The 21,474-nt window shown below is 40.0% G+C and overlaps 1 protein-coding gene across 15 annotated transcripts in view; it reads left to right on the top strand.

Moving 5' to 3' along the window:
* Stk32b (serine/threonine kinase 32B) overlaps positions 1-21,474 on the top strand; it is a 331,454-nt gene that overhangs the window by 132,255 nt on the left and 177,725 nt on the right. The window contains exon 1 of one of the 15 annotated variants that reach the window (XM_074042644.1): positions 20,021-20,215. The exons of the other annotated variants lie outside the window; for them this stretch is intronic. Within the exon in view, the coding sequence (XP_073898745.1) occupies positions 20,148-20,215 (68 nt within the window). The 5' untranslated portion in view covers positions 20,021-20,147. Of the gene's footprint in view, positions 1-20,020; positions 20,216-21,474 lie in introns of those variants that run through there. 15 annotated transcript variants of the gene reach the window in all.

Genomic DNA, 21,474 nt, shown 5'->3' on the forward strand with positions numbered 1-21,474 from the left:
AACCATGAACGGCAGGTGTTCCTGGAGCCCAGCAGTCAAGACAAGGAGAGGGGGCAGGAGACAGGGGAGGGGTGGGACAGGTGTCTGGATTGTATTCTAAGGAGCTACTAGAGGGCTCGAATTCACAAAGAGCGATCATGTTTTCTCTTTAAAAGATGTTTCTAGGGCCGGGGATGTAGTTCAGTGGTAGAGTGTGCTTGCCCTCCCTTCGTTGGTCAGCTCCACACACACACACACACCCCCCACACAAACTCACACACACACACACACACACCACATATATGCACACAGAATTCCTCTGGTATGGATGGGTTAGGGTTCTTCAGGTGATGACTAAGGGAAGCCAAGTGCCCAAAAGAAGTAGGAAGAAGGGACACCTCATGCTTTCTTTTAATTTGTGCCCTACCTGAAGAGCTGGCTTGGGGTCTCCCTGTGGGTGGTTATAGGCATCAGGAATTAGCCCCTGGGTATGGCCAGAGTGAAGCAAGGCTCTAACTCTCCATTGCTAGGCTGAACACCTGCTCTTCAGAGTGAGGGGGGCTTCTTGGACTCTTCTGACGGTGCTCTAAGCATGGGCTAGAGTGTCCTGTGAGGTCAGGTGCTGGGCAGGGCTGCCCGGTTCTCAGGGAGTGCAGACATTGGGGGGGCAGGGGAGAGAATCACATGGTAAGGTCTGGTGTCCTTCAGCCCTACCTGGGGACAATCATTCACAGTGACCTGTTATATGTTTTATGAATAAAGAGAAGAAAGGAGCTCCAATGGAAGTGTTTGTCACCTGGTTGGATGAGTACACACTCTACACGTTACCAAAATATCACACTGAACCTCATAAATACGTGCAATTATCACACATTAATAAAACATTTGAAACAAAATGTTTGAGGAGATAGAAATTTTAATTATGGATTTGATCATCATATGCTGTAGATACGTATTGGTCACACTGCATCCCATAAATTTGTCCAAATAAAAGAAAAAAAGATGAGGTTTGCTAGCAGCTTAAATTATTTATATTGTTATTATAAATAACAGGCAGTGTTGGCTTTTTGTTTTTGTTTTGTCCCAGAATGACTGAAGGTTGGAATCTGGCCCCTGGTCTCCAACTTCATCCCTTAACCACAGATCTAATATGAACTGCTTGATCTGTCCTGAGAGCATGGCGCCTTTCACCTGGGCGTGACTTTATCTCTGCTGACCCCTGTCCAGAGACCCCCAGCCTCCATGTCCTCGGGCTCTGCACCTCTTCCTGGAAGCACCCTTTCCCTGGCACCCCCAACCTCTCTACACACTTCATGTGTGCACCCATCTGGACATGGGTTCCCTCTGCCACAGTACTGAGCACAGGGGATTGACACTGCTCCCTGTCACCCACTAAGCAAGAAGCCCCCTGGAAACAGGGCATGACTGACTGGCTTTTGTGGCTAGAGTGATGATTGGAGTCTAGGCTCTCAGCAAATGCTTTGAGCACAAGAATGATTAAGAGAATGAACAAATCAAGGTATAGTTGGATGGATAAAGCTAAAAGCAAGGTGACAGTGTGCTGGAAGGAGACATGTTTCTTCTCACATCAAGAAAGACCTTTCTCATGGGTGCATCTGTGAACTTCTATCTTGGATGGGGCTAGTTGTCCAGGTCTCTAACTTCTTTTTTAACAATGAATTCTTTTATGTTCTTTATTTGCAAAATGAGTGAGTCTGAAATGAATATTATTTGTGGGAGTGATACTTTATTGACATTTAAAAATAGTGAGATCAAGGAAAACCAGTTTGTTACTATATTCATCAGGAAGCACAGAAAGTGGAGACATTTTGCTTAACTATGAAGCAGCTCCTGTTCATGTACCATGGTTTATCTCTAGAAAGTAATCAGTTGGCCTTTAATCTATGATAAGTGTCATAGATTTTAATATATCATCCCTTTTAAAAGGTAAATTGAAATACCTTTATCCTGAATGTCTGAATCCTAGTTAATTCAATTACTGAAACAACAAAAGTCATCAAAGATTTGTGTACTTTCTCCTGCATTCTCTCACTTAGACAGAAAAATTAATTCTGCAAGGAATTATTCTAATGTAAACTGACAGGAAGTATTCACCAGTGCACTTGTCACCCTCCTGATGAAATAACTGAATGACCACAAACCCTGCCCAACTGTCCTGCTTACACTGCTTTTCCAGAGACGGATATATCACTAACCATAAAATACCGTGCCTCATGTGCACATCGTGAAGTGTTCGTGAGTGGCACCCCACAAATGAGACTTCTGCAGCTTGCTTTGCTGTTCCTGTATGTCTGGAGGTGAATCCATAGCGATACTTTGGACTCTGGCTTTCACTATTACTGTGACAAAGATTTTGTTGTATATAAAAATACACAACCTGAGTATCTAGCCTTCTGGGGACACCTGTGTTATTTCTGATTTCCTGTTATCACACACAGTGCTGTTGGGAGCCTTCTTCACATGTTGCTTCTGTCGAGTTGTGATAAGTAACATCACATCGCACGGTCGGTACGGGGACCTGTAGGTTACCAGGCAATGCCAGCTGCAGACCTCAAAGAGGTTTTACCAGCTCCTCTCACCTCAAAGGCTCTTCTCATTACTGTTCCACACCCCCAACAACACTGGCAATGGAAAAACTTAAGTTACTTTGCTCATCCATTGATTTGTGGCTTGCTTTGTCGTTCGTTGGTGATTTCTATTTGTTTATTAGATATTCTGGGTACGATTTCTTTCTCACATATGCACTAGGAATGTTTTCCCACCACTCCTTGGCTTAGTAGTATTTCTAGAACAATAAAGTTTTAATTTTGATGTTCTTTTCCTCCTTTGGGTCATTGTTTCTTGTGCCCGTTCTAAAGATCCCCATCTCACCTACAGCGTCAAAACTGCTCTCAGATGGGGTGTCCTATGTTTGTTCAAGGCTGTCACCTGCATTTGCTGCAGTGCTAACTTGAACAAGCTTCATGGTAAACTTGGAAATTAGGCGCCCAACTTTCTTTTTATTTTTTTCAAGTTTTGTTGGGTTTTCTTTTAGATCTTTTTGCATTTCTATAATATTTTGAGAATTTTTTCGATTTATTTAAGGAAGTTTTCTGGAATTTGGATAGGGATTGCATGGAATCCATAGGTTAAATTTAGAGTAAATACACAGCTCATAAATATTGAAGTTTTAGAACATGAAAGTAATAGTGCATTTCCCATTTGCTTAAGTCTCCTTTGTTTTCCTGGGTGCTTTTTGCAGTTTGGGGGAAGTACTTTTATGCATCTTTTGTTAACATATCCCTGAGTTTCGTGTTTGATTGTTATTGTCAGTTATTTTATTTCACTTTTAATTGTCACTGGTATATAGAAATACAACCGACTTCTGAATATTGTCCTTCTATCTTTCAAACTTTCTAAATTAACTCTTTAGCTTTAGCTAGTTGTGGTTTGTTTTTGACACAGGGTCTCGCTATGTAGCCCAAGGCTAGCCTCAAACTTGCAATCTGCCTGCCTCAGCCTCCCGAGTGCCGGGGTCACAGGCATGCACCACCATGGCCAGCTTTTGTTTTGCTTGGTAATTTCTATACATAATTATGTCATCTGTAACGAGGACAATTTAGTACTCCTTTTCCAACCTGTATGCTTTTAATCTTGTTATCTTGTTACTGTTATTATTAGGGGTAGATTCTTGCCTTTCTGGCCTGACTGAACACCTAGCCCAATGGTGAAAACATGTGGTCATCTCTGCCTGGTCCTGATATCAGAGGAAAACACCTAGTCTTGAGTCTTAGGTATCACATTTGCTGCAGGTTTTCAAGGATATACTTAATCAGGTTGAGGATGGTCCCTAGTTTGCTGAGATCATGATGAGGTATTGAATCCTGACCTTTTTTTATGCATCCATAGAGATAATTTTTAGGTCTGTTAGTGTGCAGAGTTACACTGGTTAGTATTTGAATGTGAAACCAAACTTGCATTCCTAGGAAAAACCACAGTTGGGCGTAGTACGGTCACCCTTTTTGCTAATTCAACTTGCAAACACTAATTTTTCATCTGTATTCATGTGCCTATTTGTCTGTGAGTTCTCTTTTGTAGTTCTTAAGTTCTGGTATCAGAGTTATGCGGTCCTCATAAAATGAATTTGGTCACACCTGCGGTCCCGGAGGATGGAATTTGTGGGGGATGGGCCTTGTGTCTTCCATAGATATTTGTCCAGGTTTACCTGTGAAGATTTCTTTGTAAGAATTTTTAGGTTAAAAATCAAATTTATGTATGTAGGTTTTCTACTTCTGTGTCAATTCTGGTAAGTTGCATTTTAAAAATTTTTTTATCTAAGTTGTCAAAATTATGAGTATAAAGTTATTCTTCATATTCCCTCATTGTCTTTTTAAATGTGGGATATGTAGCTTTGCACTTTTTACTTCTGATGTTGTTACTGTCCACTTTCTTTCTTTCTCTATATCAGTATTGTGAACAATTTTTCAGTATTTAATCATCTCAAGCACATTTTGACAATGTCTATGTCAACTATGTAATTTATTTTTAATCTTATTGTTAGTATATCTCTTGCTTACATTAGGATTAATTCTTAGTGTAGACTTATAGACCATAGCTGAAATCACTATAAGAAGGGAATTAGGTAGAAAGAAGAAAAATAGAGATAAACCAATTCAGGTTATAATACATGTGTACATAGAAATGTCACAAGGAAACTTCCTGTAAGGTTACCTTAAACAAACAAAAATGTCATTTTTTTTCTTTTACAAAATCGGACAACAGGAGGCAGAGCAGGTCCTGTTTGGGGGATTGGTACCAGTGGGAGGAGGGAGGATAAGGAAAAGGTGTGGGGAGGAGAATATGATGCAAATACTGTGTGCACATGTATGTAAATGGAAAAGTGAGGCCTGTCAAAACTATCCCAGGAGAATGACAGAGGGTGTGAACTCAACTATGACATAGTTGACATATTGTAAGAGCTTTTGTAAATGCCACAGTGAGTCCCCAGCCCCCAGCACAACAATAAAGACAGAAATGGAGGTCGTTTATCTTACTCCTTTCCTCTGTTCTAATAGGAGCATTTAAAGCTATAAATTTCCCTCCAAGGACTGCTTTAGTGTTCACAGAGGGGTGTGCTTGTCTTTCATTTGGTTCACAATATTTTGAACTTCTTGCCATGTCTTCTTTGGGTGACATTTTGACTAGTCAATAAATGAGTGGTGTATTATTGAATTTTAAGTATTTGGGAATTTTCAGATAACTCTATCCTTCTAATTAATTGTGCTGTGATCAAAGAAAATAATCAAGATAATTTCAACTCTGATATTTACTTAGATGGGTTGTATAGCCTACAACATGGTCTGTCGCAGTGGGTATTTTAAGTATAGTTGAATGGAAAAGTTTTGTTGAACATGGGGTTCTACAAATGACAGGCCAGGATGGTACAGTATGACTCTTTGGCCTACTACATTTAAAAACTATTGAATAAAAGGTTTTTAAAATCCACAAAGATGGGCACTGGTAGCTCACTCCTGTACTCAGGAGGCAGAGATCAGGAAGATCGTGGTTCAAAGCCAGCCCCAGGGAAATAATTCTCAAGACCCTATCTTTTTTTTTTTTCATTTTTCTTTTATTATTCATATGTGCATACAAGGCTTGGTTCATTTCTCCCCCCTGCCCCCACCCCCTCCCTTACCACCCACTCCGCCCCCTCCCTCTCCCCCCCTGCCCCCTCAATACCCAGCAGAAACTGTTTTGCCCTTATTTCTAATTTTGTTGTAGAGAGAGTATAAGCAATAATAGGAAGGAACAAGGGTTTTTGCTGGTTGAGATAAGGATAGCTATACAGGGCATTGACTCACATTAATTTCCTGTGCGTGTGTGTTACCTTCTAGGTTAATTCTTTTTAATCTAACCTTTTCTCTAGTTCCTGGTCCCCTTTTCCTATTGGCCTCAGTTGCTTTAAGGTATCTGCTTTAGTTTCTCTGCATTAAGGACAACAAATGCTAGCTAGTTTTTTAGGTGTCTTACCTATCCTCACCCCTCCCTTGTGTGCTCTCGCTTTTATCATGTGCTCATAGTCCAATCCCCTTGTTGTGTTTGCCCTTGATCTAATGTCCACATATGAGGGAGAACATACGATTTCAAGACCCTATCTTAAAAAAAAAAAATCACAAAAAGAGGGCTGGCAGAGTGGCTCAAATTGTAGAGTGCTTGCCTAGCAAGCGTGAGGCCCTGAGTTCAAACCTCAGTGCCACCAAAAGAAAAAAATCCCCACAAACCTTGTGGATTTATCTACCTTGCCCTTTAACTTAAAAAAAAATCGTTTGATGTATTTTGAAGTTCTTTTATTGAATGCATATAGATTTCAAATTAATATGTTTCCTTGAAGAATTGATTCTTTTATGATTATGAAATGTGTCCTCATTCCTGGTAATCCTCTTTATTTTAAAGTCTGCTTTGTTTGAGAGTATTAGAAGCCCTTCCATATTTTTAAGGTTAGAGTTGCATGGCATATCTTTTTCTACATTTTTACTTTTAACTTTTCTTGGATTATCATGTAACTTGTTTCCTACAATCACTGGGTACTTGAGTTTTGCTTTGGTATTTCTGCCTTTTCATTGGAATTAATGCTTAGTCTGTTTGCATTTGTGCAGTTATTCACAGGGCTGGGTTGGGCTTAAGTCTCCCCTTCTTGTATTTGTTTAATATTTCCCCATTTGTTCCTTATCTTTGCCTTTTCTCCTGCTTTCTGTCAGGTGAAAACATACTGTTTTGTACTCCAGTCCATCTTCTGTATTGCAGTTTTAGCTGTACCTCTCTTATAAATGGTCACTTTAGAGATTAAATTATATATATTATACTCAGAATGAACAATGTGAGAATCTTAAAACGTTAAAAGATCACTTGCCCTTTCTTGCCCTTTGTCTTGGTGGTCATATGGTATGTTTCCATGTACACTCAAAGTCACACAAATCATTATTTCATTTAAAAAAGTTAACTTTTAAAGATATATAAGCATCTATTTACATCTGTGTAATCTAATCTCTCTAATATACAGATCTATGAAGACGCATATATTATTCTTTTGTGCAGTACTGAGGGCCTTATGTGTGCTGGTCAAGTGCTCTACCTCTTGAACTATGCAGCCAGCCATTTTTAAACTCTTTATTTTTGAGCAGAGTCTCACTACCTTTGCCTGGGCTAGCCTTGACCTCATGACTCTCCTGCTTCCACCTCACAGAAGCTTGGATTATATGTGACTGTCACCATACCTGGCTTTGTATATGTTTCTTTTCATGCTCTTCTTTCCTTCTTGAAGATCTAGCCTTCCAGCTGCTATTGTTTCCCTTAAGTGTTCTTTCAGTTAAGTGTCTGTAACATTTCTGAGAGGCAGGTCTGCAGGAGATCCGTTCTCTCAGTGTTTGTTCAGCCATATTTTTATCTCGCCATTATGTATGAATGATATGTTCACTGGATATAGTTTCAGTTCACTTGTATTTCTTCTTTCAGTGCATTAAACTTCATTCTACTGTCTGTGGGCTTCATTGTTCTTAGTAAGAAATCTGCTGTCACTCATACCAGAATCAACTCTCTCTCTTTTTCTCTCTCTCAACAATCTTCATGCACACAGATTTTGACTTTGAAACCTGTGTTAATTTGCTCTCAGTTTTTATACATGAGTATATTTCAGTATTATATTTGAACACTTTGTATTGCCTTGTCTTAAAAACCAACAAATTCCTTCCCCTGCATAGTCAAATCTACTCTTGAGCCCATCCAGTGAGTCTTTTATTTTGTATTGTATCATTAATTTCTAGTGACTTTGATTCTCTTTGTACAGTTTCATACATATGTTGAAATTCCTCATCCCTTCACAAACTTTTCCTATCTTTCACATTAGGTCATAACTCCCATAATTATTTTTAAGAGCCTCTCTGACAAATCCAACTGTAAGGCAATGTTTGTATGTGCGGCTGCACTCTATCTCCCCAATAATGAATGATTTCTCTCTTTTTTTCCTGTGTCTTTTAATTTCCATAGCATCCTGGGAAGCTTGTATAAAAGAATTGTTGATATTGGACTAAATAATGTTTATTTCCAGAAAAAAATCATGCCCTTCTTGTGTCAGGTCCCTGGAGACAGAGGACTAAATTAATCTGGTCTGTAGTTGAGCTTTCTAGCCTTGCTGCTGCCTTAATATTTTAATTTAAAAAATTATAGTTTAGTGGCACTGGCAGAATGGGTGGCTCAGGTGGTAGAGCGCCTGCCTGAGTACTAGAGTACTAGTTCAAACCCCAGTACTGCAAAAAATACATATAGTTTAATGAAATATTGCTTTCTGTCAACATGAAAATAAGTAGAAAATTAGCTTTTCTGAATTATCAGCTAAGAAGGAATCTGAAAGGTACCATTCTTTGAGCCTAAGAAGCCAGAATTATTCCTTCGGGAATAAAAGTATTATGTGATGAACTCCAGCCATAGGTTATAACGCTAAGACGGGCATGTTTTCTATCTTTTCTTTTTAAAACATTTAATTGATCTGTTATAATTGTACATATTAATGGGGCACAGTACTGTCACAACAGATGCATGCAGCAGGCTGTGATCAAATCAAGGTGATTTGCACGTCCTCTCCTTGTTCTTCCTCAGGGCTCCTCTTGACTCACAAACCATGGCAGGTGATGTGAACTCTTGTCACCCACTTTGCAGCTTTAATGTGACTGGGTTCCATCCTGCCTCCAACCGACATGAATGTGGAGGCAGCGCCCCCTTCTGTTGGGCTTGGGGATGGCACCCTGGGGTCCTGAAATTTCTTTTCACTTGATTCCTGGGCAATGAGAAATACCTCCTTTGCTTTCCAGCCTGACTACCAGCTTTCTGTGACAAAGAGGGTTCTCTCTCTCTCTCTCTCTCTCTCTCTCTCTCTCTGACCTCCAGTCCTGTCCAGGCCTTATGTGGCAGAGGACATCTCACCACCCTGAATCTCACAGGACTTTCTCCTAATTCTCTTGCCTCAGTCCTAACCCATGCCAGGTAAAGTCCAACATACCTGGGATCTATCTCTCAGCCCTCCCAGCCAGCCTCTTGCTCTCTGAAAATGAGTGCAGTGGCCTTGGGGAAGGAGCTATGTCGTCTGGAGAAATACCTCTCAGCCCCCAACCTTTCTGTTCCCTGAGCTTCTGACATAAACCCCAGGGAAGGACTTGGTGATTGCATTCTTGCTCTGTGGATAATGCTCCTTAGAATTCTAATTTTCCAGCTCACAAGCTGCTGTTACAAGTTTACTGAAGCTCCTTTTTCTGTTCCAGCCAATAGTGGATTCTTCCTCCTCCTGTGTCCTGCCCGGGATGAGGACAGGTGTGTTCTTCGCTCCTCATAGGAATGGCTCTCCACGTCCTGGAATTAAGCCCACACACACTTCTTTATACTTCATCATCATTTCTCCCTGATGAGCCTAGACAACCCTGGTGCCACAGTGGCTTTATTTGGTTTTGATCATCAGGTTGAGAAAATTATTCTGTGTCCTTCCTGGAAGAGGAAACCCATTAAAATTTTTTGGTATGACTGGTTGCCATTTAGTTTTACTTTTCTGTACCTTGCCATTTTATACTTTAAAACTTTTCTTGACCTTTTTTTAAAAAATTAACATCTAGAGTTCTTTGTACAATATGGATATTGACCTTTCATCAATCAGATACATGCAAATAACTTCCTTCAAGTCTGACATTTATCTTTTCATTCTTTTATGGCTCCTTTTGACTGTAGAAGTTTTAGTTCAATGTAGTCCAATTTATCAATCTTCTTTTTGATGACTGGGCTTTTTCACATCTTTCTTCACTCATGGACAAATGCCACCTTTGCCCTTGGACCTGTTTCCATATTTGGGTGGGTCTGTACCTGAGCTCTGTAATCTGTCTCTGGTCTGTTGCTCAGTCCCTCTGTCTGACTCTCACTCTTACTGTTGTAACTTTATTAGAAGTTTAGGCTCTGGTGAGTAAGTCTTCCCATCTTGCTCTTTACAATTTATCCTGGATACCTTTACTCTTTGTTCTTCCAAAGAGATTTTAGAATCGATTTGTCATGTTCCATTAAAGCTATCAAGTTTTGACAAGAAAAAGCATCGAATGTGTAGATTAATTTGGAGAGAGATGACATTTTTATTCTTAATCTGTGCATGTTGCATTTATCTGTATTTATTTAAGTTTTGTGTCTCTCATAATCTTCTCCATAAGCAATTGCACATCAATTGGGGTTTAATTCTAAGTGTCTTATACTTCCTGCTGTAGCACAGATCTTGAATATCCTGCAAAGGCCCATGTGTTGAAGGCTGGTCCCCAGCCCATGGTTGGGAAGTGGTGAACCTTTAGGAGGTGGGACCTACTGGGAGGAGTCAGGTCACTGCTGGTGTGACCTTGAAACAGTATTGAGCCCCAGGTCCTTTCTATTTCTCTCTGTCTCCTGTATTCCATAGGTGGGGCCTCTTCTATCCTGTGCTCCCACCAGGATGTACTGTGCTGCTCAGACCCAAAGCATCAGAGCCAAATGCCATGAACTAACACCTCTGAAACCATGAGCCAAATAATCTTTACTCCTTTTAAAAATTCATTTATTCATATGTGCATACATTGTTTGGGTCATTTCTCTCCCATGGTCCCCACCCCCACTATTTCTTTCCCTTCCCCACCTTGCTTCCAGGCAGAAACTGTCCTACCCTTATCTCTAATTTTGTTGAAGAGAAGACATAAGCATAAGAAAGACAAAGCGTTTTTGCTAGTTGAGTTAAGGATAGCTATACAGAGAGATTCCTAGCATTGTTCCATGTACAAATATGTTACAACCCAAGTTGATTCATCTCTAATTGATCTTTACACTGGTTCCTGATCCACTTCTCGAGTTGACCTCTGTCACTTAAAGGTTTCTGTATTAGTTCCTCTGGAGTGGGGACATCAAAAGCTTTCATGTTTTGGGTTTTCTACCTATCCCCATACCTCCCATATGTGCTCTCCCCTTGTCATGTGATACAAGTCCAACCACTAGATCTAGGACTGTATTTGCTCTAGATCTAAAATTCACATATGAGGAAGAACATATAATTTTTGGTCTTCTGAGCCTGGCTAACCTTGCTCAGAATGATGTTCTCCAGTTCCATCCATTTACTTGTGAATGATAAGATTTCATTCTTCTTCATGGCAGAGTAAAATTCCATTGTGTATAAATACCACATTTTCTTGATCCATTCATCAGTAGTGGGGCATCTTGGTTGTTTCCATTACTTGGCTATCATGAATAGTGCTGCAGTGAACATGGGTGTGCAGGTGCCTTTGGAGTAACCTGTGTTGCATTCCTTTAGGTATATCCCCAGGAGTGGGATTACTGGATCATATGGCAGGACTATGTTTAGATTTTTAAGGAGTCTCCATATTTTTTTTCCAGAGTGGCTGCAACCAGCTTGTGTTCCCACCAGCAGTGGATTAGGGTTCCTTTTTCCCCACATCCTCACCAACACATGTTGTTGGTGGTGTTTTTGATGATGACTATTCTAACAGGGGTGAGGTGGAATCTTGGTGTGGTTTTGATTTGCATTTCCTTTATGGCCAGAGATGGTGAGCATTTTTTCATGTGTTTTTTGGCCATTTGAATTTCTTCTTTTGAGAAAGTTCTGTTTAGTTCAGTTGCCTATTTCTTTATTGGTTCATTGATTTTGTGAGAGTTTAGTTTTTTAAGTTCCCTGTATATTCTAGTTATCAGTCCTTTGTCTGATGTGTAGCTGGCAAATATTTTCTCCCACTCTGTGGGTGGTCTCTTCAGTTTAGAGATCATTTCTTGTGTTGTGCAGAAGCTTTTTAATTTTATGAAGTCCCATTTGTCCACTCTTTCTCTTAGTTGTTGGGCTGCTGGGGTTCTATTGAGGAAGTCCTTGCCTATACCTATTACTTTCAGCATATTCCCTGCTCTTTCCTCTATTAACTTCAGAGTTTCAGGTCTGATATTTAGGTCTTTGATCCATTTTGAGTTGATACTAGTACAAGTTGATAGACATGGATCTAGTTTCAGTTTTTTTGCAGATGGATAACCACTTTTCCCAGCAACATTTGTTGAAGAGGCTGTCTTTTCTCCATTGTATATTTTTGGCACCTTTATCAAAAATAAGGTGAGTATAGTTGTATGGATTCATATCTGGGTCCTCTATTCTGTTCCACTGGTCTTCATGTCTGTTTTTGTGCCAGTACCATGCTGTTTTTATTGCTATTGCTTTGTAATATAGTTTGAAGTTGGATATTGATAACTCCAGCATTGCTCTTTTTTGCTTAGTATTGCCTTAGCTATTTGTGGTCTCTTGTGTTTCCAAATGAACTTTAGGGTAGATTTTTCAATCATTGTGATGAAAGTCATTGGGATTTTGAAGGGAATTGCATTAAACATGTAGATTGCTTTTGGTAGTATAGCCATTTTTACTATGTTGATTGTACCAATCCATGAGCACAGGAGATCTTTCCATCTTCTATAGTCTTCCTCAATCTCTTTCTTCAGGGATTTGTAGTTCTCCTTGTAGAGGTCATTCATATCATTTGTTAAGTTTACTCCTAGGTATTTGATTTTTTTTGAGGTTATTGTGAATGGAATTGTTTCCATATATTCTTTCTCAGTTTGTTCGTTGTTGGTGTATAGAAAAACTAATGATTTTTGTAAGTTGATTTTGTATCCTGCCACCTTGCTATAGCAGATTATGGTGTCTAGGAGTTTTTGGGTAGAGTTTTTTGGGTCTTTAAGGTATAGAATCATGTCATCTGCAAATGGGGATATTTTGACAATTTCTTTACCTATTTGTATTCCTTTTATTTCTTCTTCTTGCCTAATTGCTCTGGCTAGGAATTCCAGTACTTTGTTGAATAGGAGTGGGGATAGTGGGTGCCTTGTCTCATTCCTAATTTTAGGGGAAATGGTTTCAGTTTTTCTCCATTAAGTATAATGTTGGCTGTAGGTTTATCATAAATAGCCTTTACAATGTTGAGGTACATTCCTTCTATTCCTGGTTTTCTGAGAGCTTTTATCATGAAATGGTGTTAGATCTTATCAAAGGCTTTTTCTGCATCTATTGAGATGATCAAGTGGTTTTTGTCTTTGTGTCTATTAATGTGCTGTATTACATTTATAGATATGCATATGTTGAACTATCCCTGCATCCCTGGGATGAAGCCGACTTGGTCATGGTGAATGATATTCCTGATGTGTCGTTGGATTTGGTTTGCCATTATTTTTTTGAGGATTTTTGCATCAATGTTCATTAAGGAGATTGGATTATAGTTCTCCTTTTTGGTCTTTGTCTGGTTTTGGGATGAGAGTAATATTGGTTTCATAAAATGAGTTAGGTAATGTTCCTTCCCTTTCTATTTCATGGAACAGTTTAAGGAGGGTTGGTGTCAGTTCTTCTTTAAAGGTCTGATAGAATTCAGCAGAGAATCCATCTGGTCCTAGACTTTTCTTTTTGGGAGGCTCTTGATGGCTGCTTCAATTTCATTTTGTGTTATAGGTCTATTCAGGTGATTAATATCCTCTTGGTTCAGTTTTGGATGGTCATATGTATCTAGAAATCTGTCCATTTCTTTAAGATTTTCAAATTTATTAGAATATAGGTTCTCGAAGTAGTCTCTGATGATTTCCTGGATTTCCATGGTGTTTGTTGTTATCTCCCCTTTTGCATTTCTAATTAACTGATTTGGGTTTTTCTCTCTTCATTTTAGTGAGGTTTGCCAGGGGTCTGTCAATCTTATTTTTTCAAAGAACCAGCTTTTTGTTTCATTCTTTCTTTATATGTTTTTTTTTGTTGTTTCTATTTCATTGATTTCAGCCCTTATTTTTATTATTTCTCTCCTTCTGCTTGTTTTGGGATTTGCTTGTTCTTGTTTTTCTAGGAGTTTAAGATGTAGCATTAGGTCATTGATTTGAGATCTTTTTGATCTTTTAATGTATGAATTCATGGCTATAAACTTTCCTCTTAGGACTGCCTTTGCTGTGTTCCATAGGTTCTGGTAGGTCGTGTTTTCATTTTCATTAACTTCCAGGAACCTTTTAATTTCCTCTTTTATTTCATCAATAACCCATTGATCATTGAGCAATGTGTTGTTCAGCTTCCAATTGTTTGCATGTTTGTACTGTTGTTTTTGTTGTTGATTTCTAGTTTTAATGCATTGTGATTAGATAGAATGCATGGGATTATTTCTATTTTCTTATATTTGCTGAGGTTTGCTTTGTGCCCTAAGATATGATCAGTTTTGTAGAAGGTTTCACGAGCTGCTGAGAAGAATGTATATTGTGCAGAGTTGGATGAAATATTCTGTAGACATCAGCTAGGTCCATTTGATCTATGGTTTGATTTAGTTCTAGATTTTTTTAATTGATTTTTTGTTTGGATGACCTATCTATTGGTGATGGGGATATTAAGGTCTCCCACTACTACTGTGTTGGAGTTTATATATGTTTTTAAGTCCTTCAGAGTATTTTTAATGAAATTGGGTGCACTGATGTTGAGTGCATATAGATTAATAATTGTTACTTCCTTTTGGTGTATTTCCCCATGGATCGTTTGATCCATGTAGGTTTGAAGTCTGTTTTGTCTGATGTAAGTATTGCTAATCCTGCCTGTTTTGAGGGGGCCATTGGCTTGGTAAATCTTCTTCCAGCCTTTCACACTAAGCCAGTGCTTGTTTCTGTCAATGAGATGGGTCTCCTGCAGGCAGCAGATTGTTGGATCTTCCTTTTTAATCCAGTTTGCCAATCAATGTCTTTTGATGGTGGAATTAAGTCCATTAACATTCAGTGTTAGTATTGATAGGTATGTGGTGATTCCTGTCATTTAGTTGTCTTTGTTGTTTAAGGGTTTGACTGTGTGCAGCTGAATCAATGTTACTCTTTACGTTTTTGCCTTTTCTTCTCCTGTGCTTTGGTACTGCCTGCCCTTTCATGGTTTTGTTTGCTTTCACTTTCTGTGTGCAGAATTCCTTGAAGAATTTTTTTGTAGTGGTGGCTTGGTGGTCATATATTGTTTTAGTTTCTGGTTATAATGGAAGACTTTTATTGCTCCACCTATTTTGAATGATAGTTTTGCTGGGTAGCCTATCCTAGGATTGAAGTTATTTTCATTCAGTGCTTAGAAGACCTCACTCCGTGCTCTTCTTGCTTTTAAGGTTTCTGTTGACAAATCTGCTGTGATTTTGATGGGTTTACCTTTGTATGTTATTTGTTTTTTCTCTCTTACAGCCTTCAATATTCTTTCTCTAGTCTCTGTGCTTGTTGTTTTAATGATAATGTGTCATGGGTTAGTTCCATTTCAGTCAGGTCTGTTTGGTGTCCTGGATGCTTCCTGTACCTGACTGGGCATAGTTTTCTCTAGATTTGGGAAATTTTCTGTTTTTATTTTGTTGAACATATTACTAATTCCTTTTGCTTGTTCCTCTTCTCCTTCTTCAATGCCCATGATTCTCAGATTTGGTCTTTTAATGGAGTCAGTGAGTTCTTGCATATTCCTTTCACAGGACTTGAGTTGTCTGACTAATAGATCTTCAGGTTTTCCCTTAATTACCATTTCATCTTCAAGTTATGAGATTCTGTCTTCTGCTTGTTCTAGTCTGCTGGAGTAGCCTTCCATTTTGCTTTGTATTTCTGTTTCATTCTTTTTTCTGAGGTTTTCCAAATCGTGGGTCACTTCCTCTTTAATATTGTCAACTTTCATCCTTAATTCATTTATCTCTCTATTTATGGTGTTTTCTGTCTCACTTTGATGTTTATTTAGGGCTCATATGATTTCATTTATTTGTTTCTGTGTTTTCTCATATTCTTTATTGTTGTTATCTTGGAATTTCTTGAATGCCTCCTGTACATTTTAGTTGACCATGTCTAGTAACATCTCTATGAAATTCTCAGTGATTACTTGCAGGATTTCTTCTTTCAGAGTGTTCTTGGGGGCTTCATTGGGTTCCTTAGTATAGTTTATCTTTGTTTTGTTGGAGTCTGGATCTGGGTATCTGTTTTCTTCATTTCCCTCTGAATACTGTACTAATTTAATTTTGGGAGGAGAATCATTTCCATCCCTTTTTTGTCCTCCCATCATTCCACTTGGTGCTGTTTCTTTCCCTGGTCTATGTTTAATTTAGTATTAGCTAACTTACAATAGGAAAACTAACAAAACCAAGAAAGAGAGAGTAAAGAGAAAAAGAAAAAGAAAGAAAAAATGAAGAATCAAAGAAATCAACAGGGAAGGATGGTGGACAATCAAACAGTGAACAAGACAAACAAACACCCAGGAACTCAGAGACCCATGTGACCTTGGTCCCAAGGAGCCTGGCTGACACTCAAGCTCTTGGGAGACCTTGACATCATTCACATCATGTTGGTGTTGCAGCCAAAATGCAAAAGGTGCAGAGCTGTGGAGGCATCCACCTAGCTTTCAAAGGAAGTTCAGGAGACCAGGCAATGTGTGGCAGAATCTGGATCCCTAAGAGGCCATTGGGAGAAGCTGAAGATGCAGTGGAAACTCCAGGAAGTTAAAGAATCAGGAGCGAGGAAGATCTACCAAGGAAAGCTGCAGGCAATGAGTGCAGCCAGTTCAAGAGAGAGGCCATGTGGGGTGCAAATGGTAAGTCATTGGGGGCAAGGCTGCCCAAGCACCTGGAGCTCAGATCATGACACCACGTACGCCCATGCCAGACATGGATCGACAGGAGTTAATGTTTGCCCTGCTGGGTTTCAGCCTTGCTTTGGCCTGATTCTTCCTTGCCATTCTTCTGTTCCTCCCTTTTGGAATGCAGATTCTAATCTTTGCCATTGTATTTTGGAAGTATATAATTTTCTTTTTTGATTTTACAGAGGCTTGCAGCTAAGAGTTTGCTTTGATTATCAGAGGACACTTTGAACATGAGCTTTTAACAGTGTTGGAACTATGAAGACTATGGGGACTCTTGGGGATGGGCTGAATGGGTTTTGCATTTTGAGATGAGCATGAGCATCTTGGGGGCCGAGGGTGGAATGTTATGGTTTAAGAAGACCTGGTGGGTGTTGCAATGCTAAGAGGTGGGCTTGTGATGGCTAATCTCGACTGTCAACTTGATTGGATTGAGAAGTATCTAGGAGATTGGCAAAGCACCCCTTTGGGTGAGAGTGTGTGTGAAGGGGCTTCCATAGAGGATTTTCTAAGGAGGGAAAACCCACCCTGAATGTGGCAGCACAATGTAGCAAGGCATACCCTCTCTCTCTCTCTCTCTCTCTCTCTCTCTCTCTGTCTGTCTTGGTCTCTCTCTTTGCTGTCTGTCCACCATGATGTAAGCTGCTTTGCTCAACAAACCCTCCCTTCCATGATGGACTGAAACCTCTGAAAGTGTGAGCCAAAATAAACCTTCCCTCCTTTAAGTTGCTTAGCAGTGATGATCTGATTTAACAAGCCACGCTCAGCCTTCAGATGGACTCTATCAGCATGAACTTCATACCCAAGCTCAACAACTAATGGAAAGTTCCTCGAGATTTTTGCACTCCAGGTTCTGGTCTACACCAAGAGCAAACACCTTCTGGGGAGACAAATATTAAAGAAAATTAGAACATGGGGGGCAACCCTCAAATCTGTTTATGATACTGGTATAATTTGGATACCAACACCTTGGTCAGGGAAGTGTTACTTATGAGCAGAGTTAATGGAACACCCCTGACCTGGAAATCAAAGCTAGTCATATATGGAAAAGCTTACATTAGGAACAAGTTGGTATTGTCTCTCATGTATGCAGAGATAATTCAATATAAGAACAATCTAGCAATATAATATGCCACACTAGCAGAAAAAGGGTGAAAAATGTTATAGTTTTAATAGATGCAGTAAATTATATTTGATCAAATTCAACACTCAGTATCATTCATAACAGTAACAAGCTACACAGTAGGAGTAACCTGACAAAGATGTCTTCTGAAAACTTATTGTAAGTATATTAGAATTAATTTTCTTTAAAATCAGGACCAAGACATAATGTCAAAGATTTCAGCCAAGGTAGTATGATGGAAAGGAAAAAGGGAAAACTATTGTAAGAAAGAAACAAAACCATCATTATTTGAAGATGATATGATTGCTTAGTTAGAAAAAATCCCAGAGAATCTAATATAGATTATTCAACTGTTTCTGCACCTAAGATTAAGTCAGAAAAAAACTAAATTGCATTCCAGTCATCAGCAGCAGAGTACACAATCTTTAAAAGATAGAGAAATGTGTTAGTGAACTTCTTTCACTGTGACAAAATACCTCTGATCATTAATTTAAAAGGAGGAAAGAGAAAAATGGCGACTGGGACACAGATACAGACTGTGTGTGCTCCGGGAATCAGGGACCTTCTGAGATGCTGGAGACACACTTGGCTGAGGTAAAGCACCAGGGAGAGCTGAAACTTCAGCACCCTGAACCCCTAGCCCATGGAAGGCTTCTCCACGTCACTATTCACTGAAAGAAGAGGGGGACCACCCCTCCATGCCAATGCTGCCAGGCTGCCACCTGCCCACCAGCCCACCAGTACAATGGCTACTGCTCTGCAAGCCCACCAGGTCACCCAACACCCCACAGGCATGCCAGGCCACTGCCTGCTGCCCACCACAGGAGGGCTCCTGCGCCACCAGACACTGGCTCCAAACCTGCCTAGGAGATGCAGACAAATAGGACTGGATGCTAAAGGAGTAACACCAGAACTACTAAGATTGAAATTCTACTGTTCCTGAACCAGGGATTTTCTTTTTTTCTCTTTTTTCTTTTCTTTAAGTGTTCCCTCTTCTCAAGGGAAAGTTTCTCAAGTAAATTTACCCTCAAGACATCTTTCCTAACTGCCCAGCTGAAAAGAACTTGATGTCTTTTTAATGATCCTAATCTCTTGAAAAATCAGACTTTCTGTCACCCCAACTGTACACACACTTCTTTACCAGCTGAGAGGTAAGTTTTTACAACCTTTCTCTTCTCCTTTTGCTCACAATTCTCACTGAAAGCACCCAGCAAAACCCATCAACAGACTGAATGCTGAGCTGCCTTGAAATTTCTTCCATGAAATTAACTACTCCATTAACTACTACCTCAACACACAACAACCCCACTTTTCTAGTACCAATTTTCTGTGTTAGTTTGGTCTCTGTAACAAAGCTCCTGAGCAAAATAGCTTGAGAGAGGATTTATTTTGGTTGATGCTTTCAGTCCATTATGGCAGGGAGGGTGGGGTAGAGTGGCGACTCACGCAGCTAAGATGAGAGAGAGGAGGAGCAGGAGAGGAGGAGGAAGAGAAAGACAGAGAGAGAGAGAGAGAGAGACATACTTTCTCCTTTCCCCACTTTATTCCATTCCATCTGGGGCCTCAGCCTATGGGCAGGTCCTCCTTTTAGTTAATTCCCTCTGGAAATGCCCTTAGACACACCAGGTACAAATTCTTGGAGAAGCCTTTTTTACTCTCCACCCAGAGCCCTGACCAAAAACGATAAATTTCGTCTATGTCTCCTCTCACTGCTTTGTCTGTTCCTTATTTTGCATCTTGCTCTGACCCTGCCATATCTCTGAGAATGTAGCCTTAAGAAAGATCTGCCTCCTCAGGCTCGCAGATGCAACTCTGGCCTAGAACCAGGGTCTTGGCCAATCTCCTTGGGGTGATTAAAATGAATGTCTCTTTTCCTGAGCACAGATAGTATGCCCAGGGCAGTGATGGATTAGCTGCCACCTCTCACTTCCAATGCCCTCTTCCTTCCCTCCATCCCTCCCTTCCTCCCTCCCTCCATTCTTTCCTTCCTTCTTTCCTTCCTTCCTTCTTTCCTTCCTTCCTTCTTCCTCCCTCCCTCCTTCCCTTCCTTCTTTTCTTCATTTTTTCACTTAACAAGCATTTGCAGAGCATCTACTCAGGGCCAACACTGGAACCTTTTCATCTTCCCAAACTGAAGCTCAGTAGCCATTAAACCATCATTCCACATTCCCTCTCCCAGTTTCTGACAATCACTGTTCTACTTTCTGTCTCTATGGAGGGGCTTCACCTAAGTAGAACCATACAGTATTTGTCATATTGTGACTTGTTTCCTTCAATGAGCATAATATCCTCAGACTTTTCCCATGTTGTGTCATGTGACATGTTTTTTCTCCTTTTTAAGGATGAATAATATTCCACTGTATTATGCACACATTTCGCTTCTCTGGTCGTCTGTCAGGGGACATCTGGGTGTCTTCCATCTCTCAACTACTGTGAGTAATGCTGCTGTAAACATGAATGTCCAACTACCTGTTTGAGATCCCAGTTTTAATTCTTTTGGGTAAACAGAATTGGGATTGCTGAATTATGTAGTGATTCTATTTTTAACTTTTGAGGAGCTGCCATGCTATCTTCCACAGTGGCTGTATCGTTTCACATTCCTACCAAATGTGTATACTTAGAGGTTCCCATTTCTCCACCAACTGTGCCAGTGTTTGCTGGTGTGGGTGTGCATGCATGGTGTGTGTGTGTGTGTGTGTGTGTGTGTATCTTTACTTTTTGACAGCAGGTAACACCAGCAAACTACTCTGTGGTTTGTATCCATAATTCATCTCCAAAATAATGACTGGCATTTTGGAGCACTGGAAGGGATGAAGAGCTGAAATCTATGATTATCACTGACTATAATTTTCAGCCAATCCACAGATGTTCGTTCAAAGTAGAGGTTTGATTTCCACACACTGTTATTCACAGGAATTCCTTATGCTAATTTAGGATGGAAATGAGGTCCCCTGAGAGGCAAGCCTGGTTGTCTCCATTCAACAATGACCCAACAGCCTCTGTGGAACGTTGGCTTGTCACTGGGTCCTAGAAACCATGCTGACATCATACAGCAAACTGCATCTCTGAAAAATAAGATCAAATTAAGATAGGATTCTTCAAGACAAACTCTCAGCTCCATGGCACCCCAACTGGCCCAACTGGGCTTTCTTCATCTCTCTGCTCACACCAGAACCACAGAGGGTTTTAAGAACAAAATCAAACCATTTCTTTATATGTTAAAAAAAAAAGGTGAAGAAGAAGAAGAGCCAGGCACTGTGGCACTGCCTGTCGTCCCAGCTACTGGGGAGGCTAAGATGGAAGGATGACTTGAGTCCAAGTGTTCAAGGCCAGCCTGGGCAACAGAACAAGGGAAAAAGTGTGCACCCTTGCATATGGGAAGGAAAGGGATGTTGTTGTGTCCTCACAGAAAATGGTTCTGTAATTCCCTCCTTTCAGAAGGAGGCCACAGGAACTGCGAACCCAATCACTGAGAAAAAGCGCTTTGTGCAAAGTGGTGCTGATACCAAGCATGAAGGGACAGCCGAATAATGACAAAACCCAGCCTGGTGTTTCTTTTATTTTATATTTATGACCTCATGGATATGTGCTTGATGGGTGTAAACAGCCCGTCTGTGCGCTTAAAAAAAATTAGGAAATTTAAGTGAGTCTGAGTGTTAACGAAGCCTGTGACTAGAGTCAGCACCAGGCC

Source organism: Castor canadensis, chromosome 9 (assembly GCF_047511655.1).
Source record: "Castor canadensis chromosome 9, mCasCan1.hap1v2, whole genome shotgun sequence".
Taxonomy (NCBI): domain Eukaryota; kingdom Metazoa; phylum Chordata; class Mammalia; order Rodentia; family Castoridae; genus Castor; species Castor canadensis.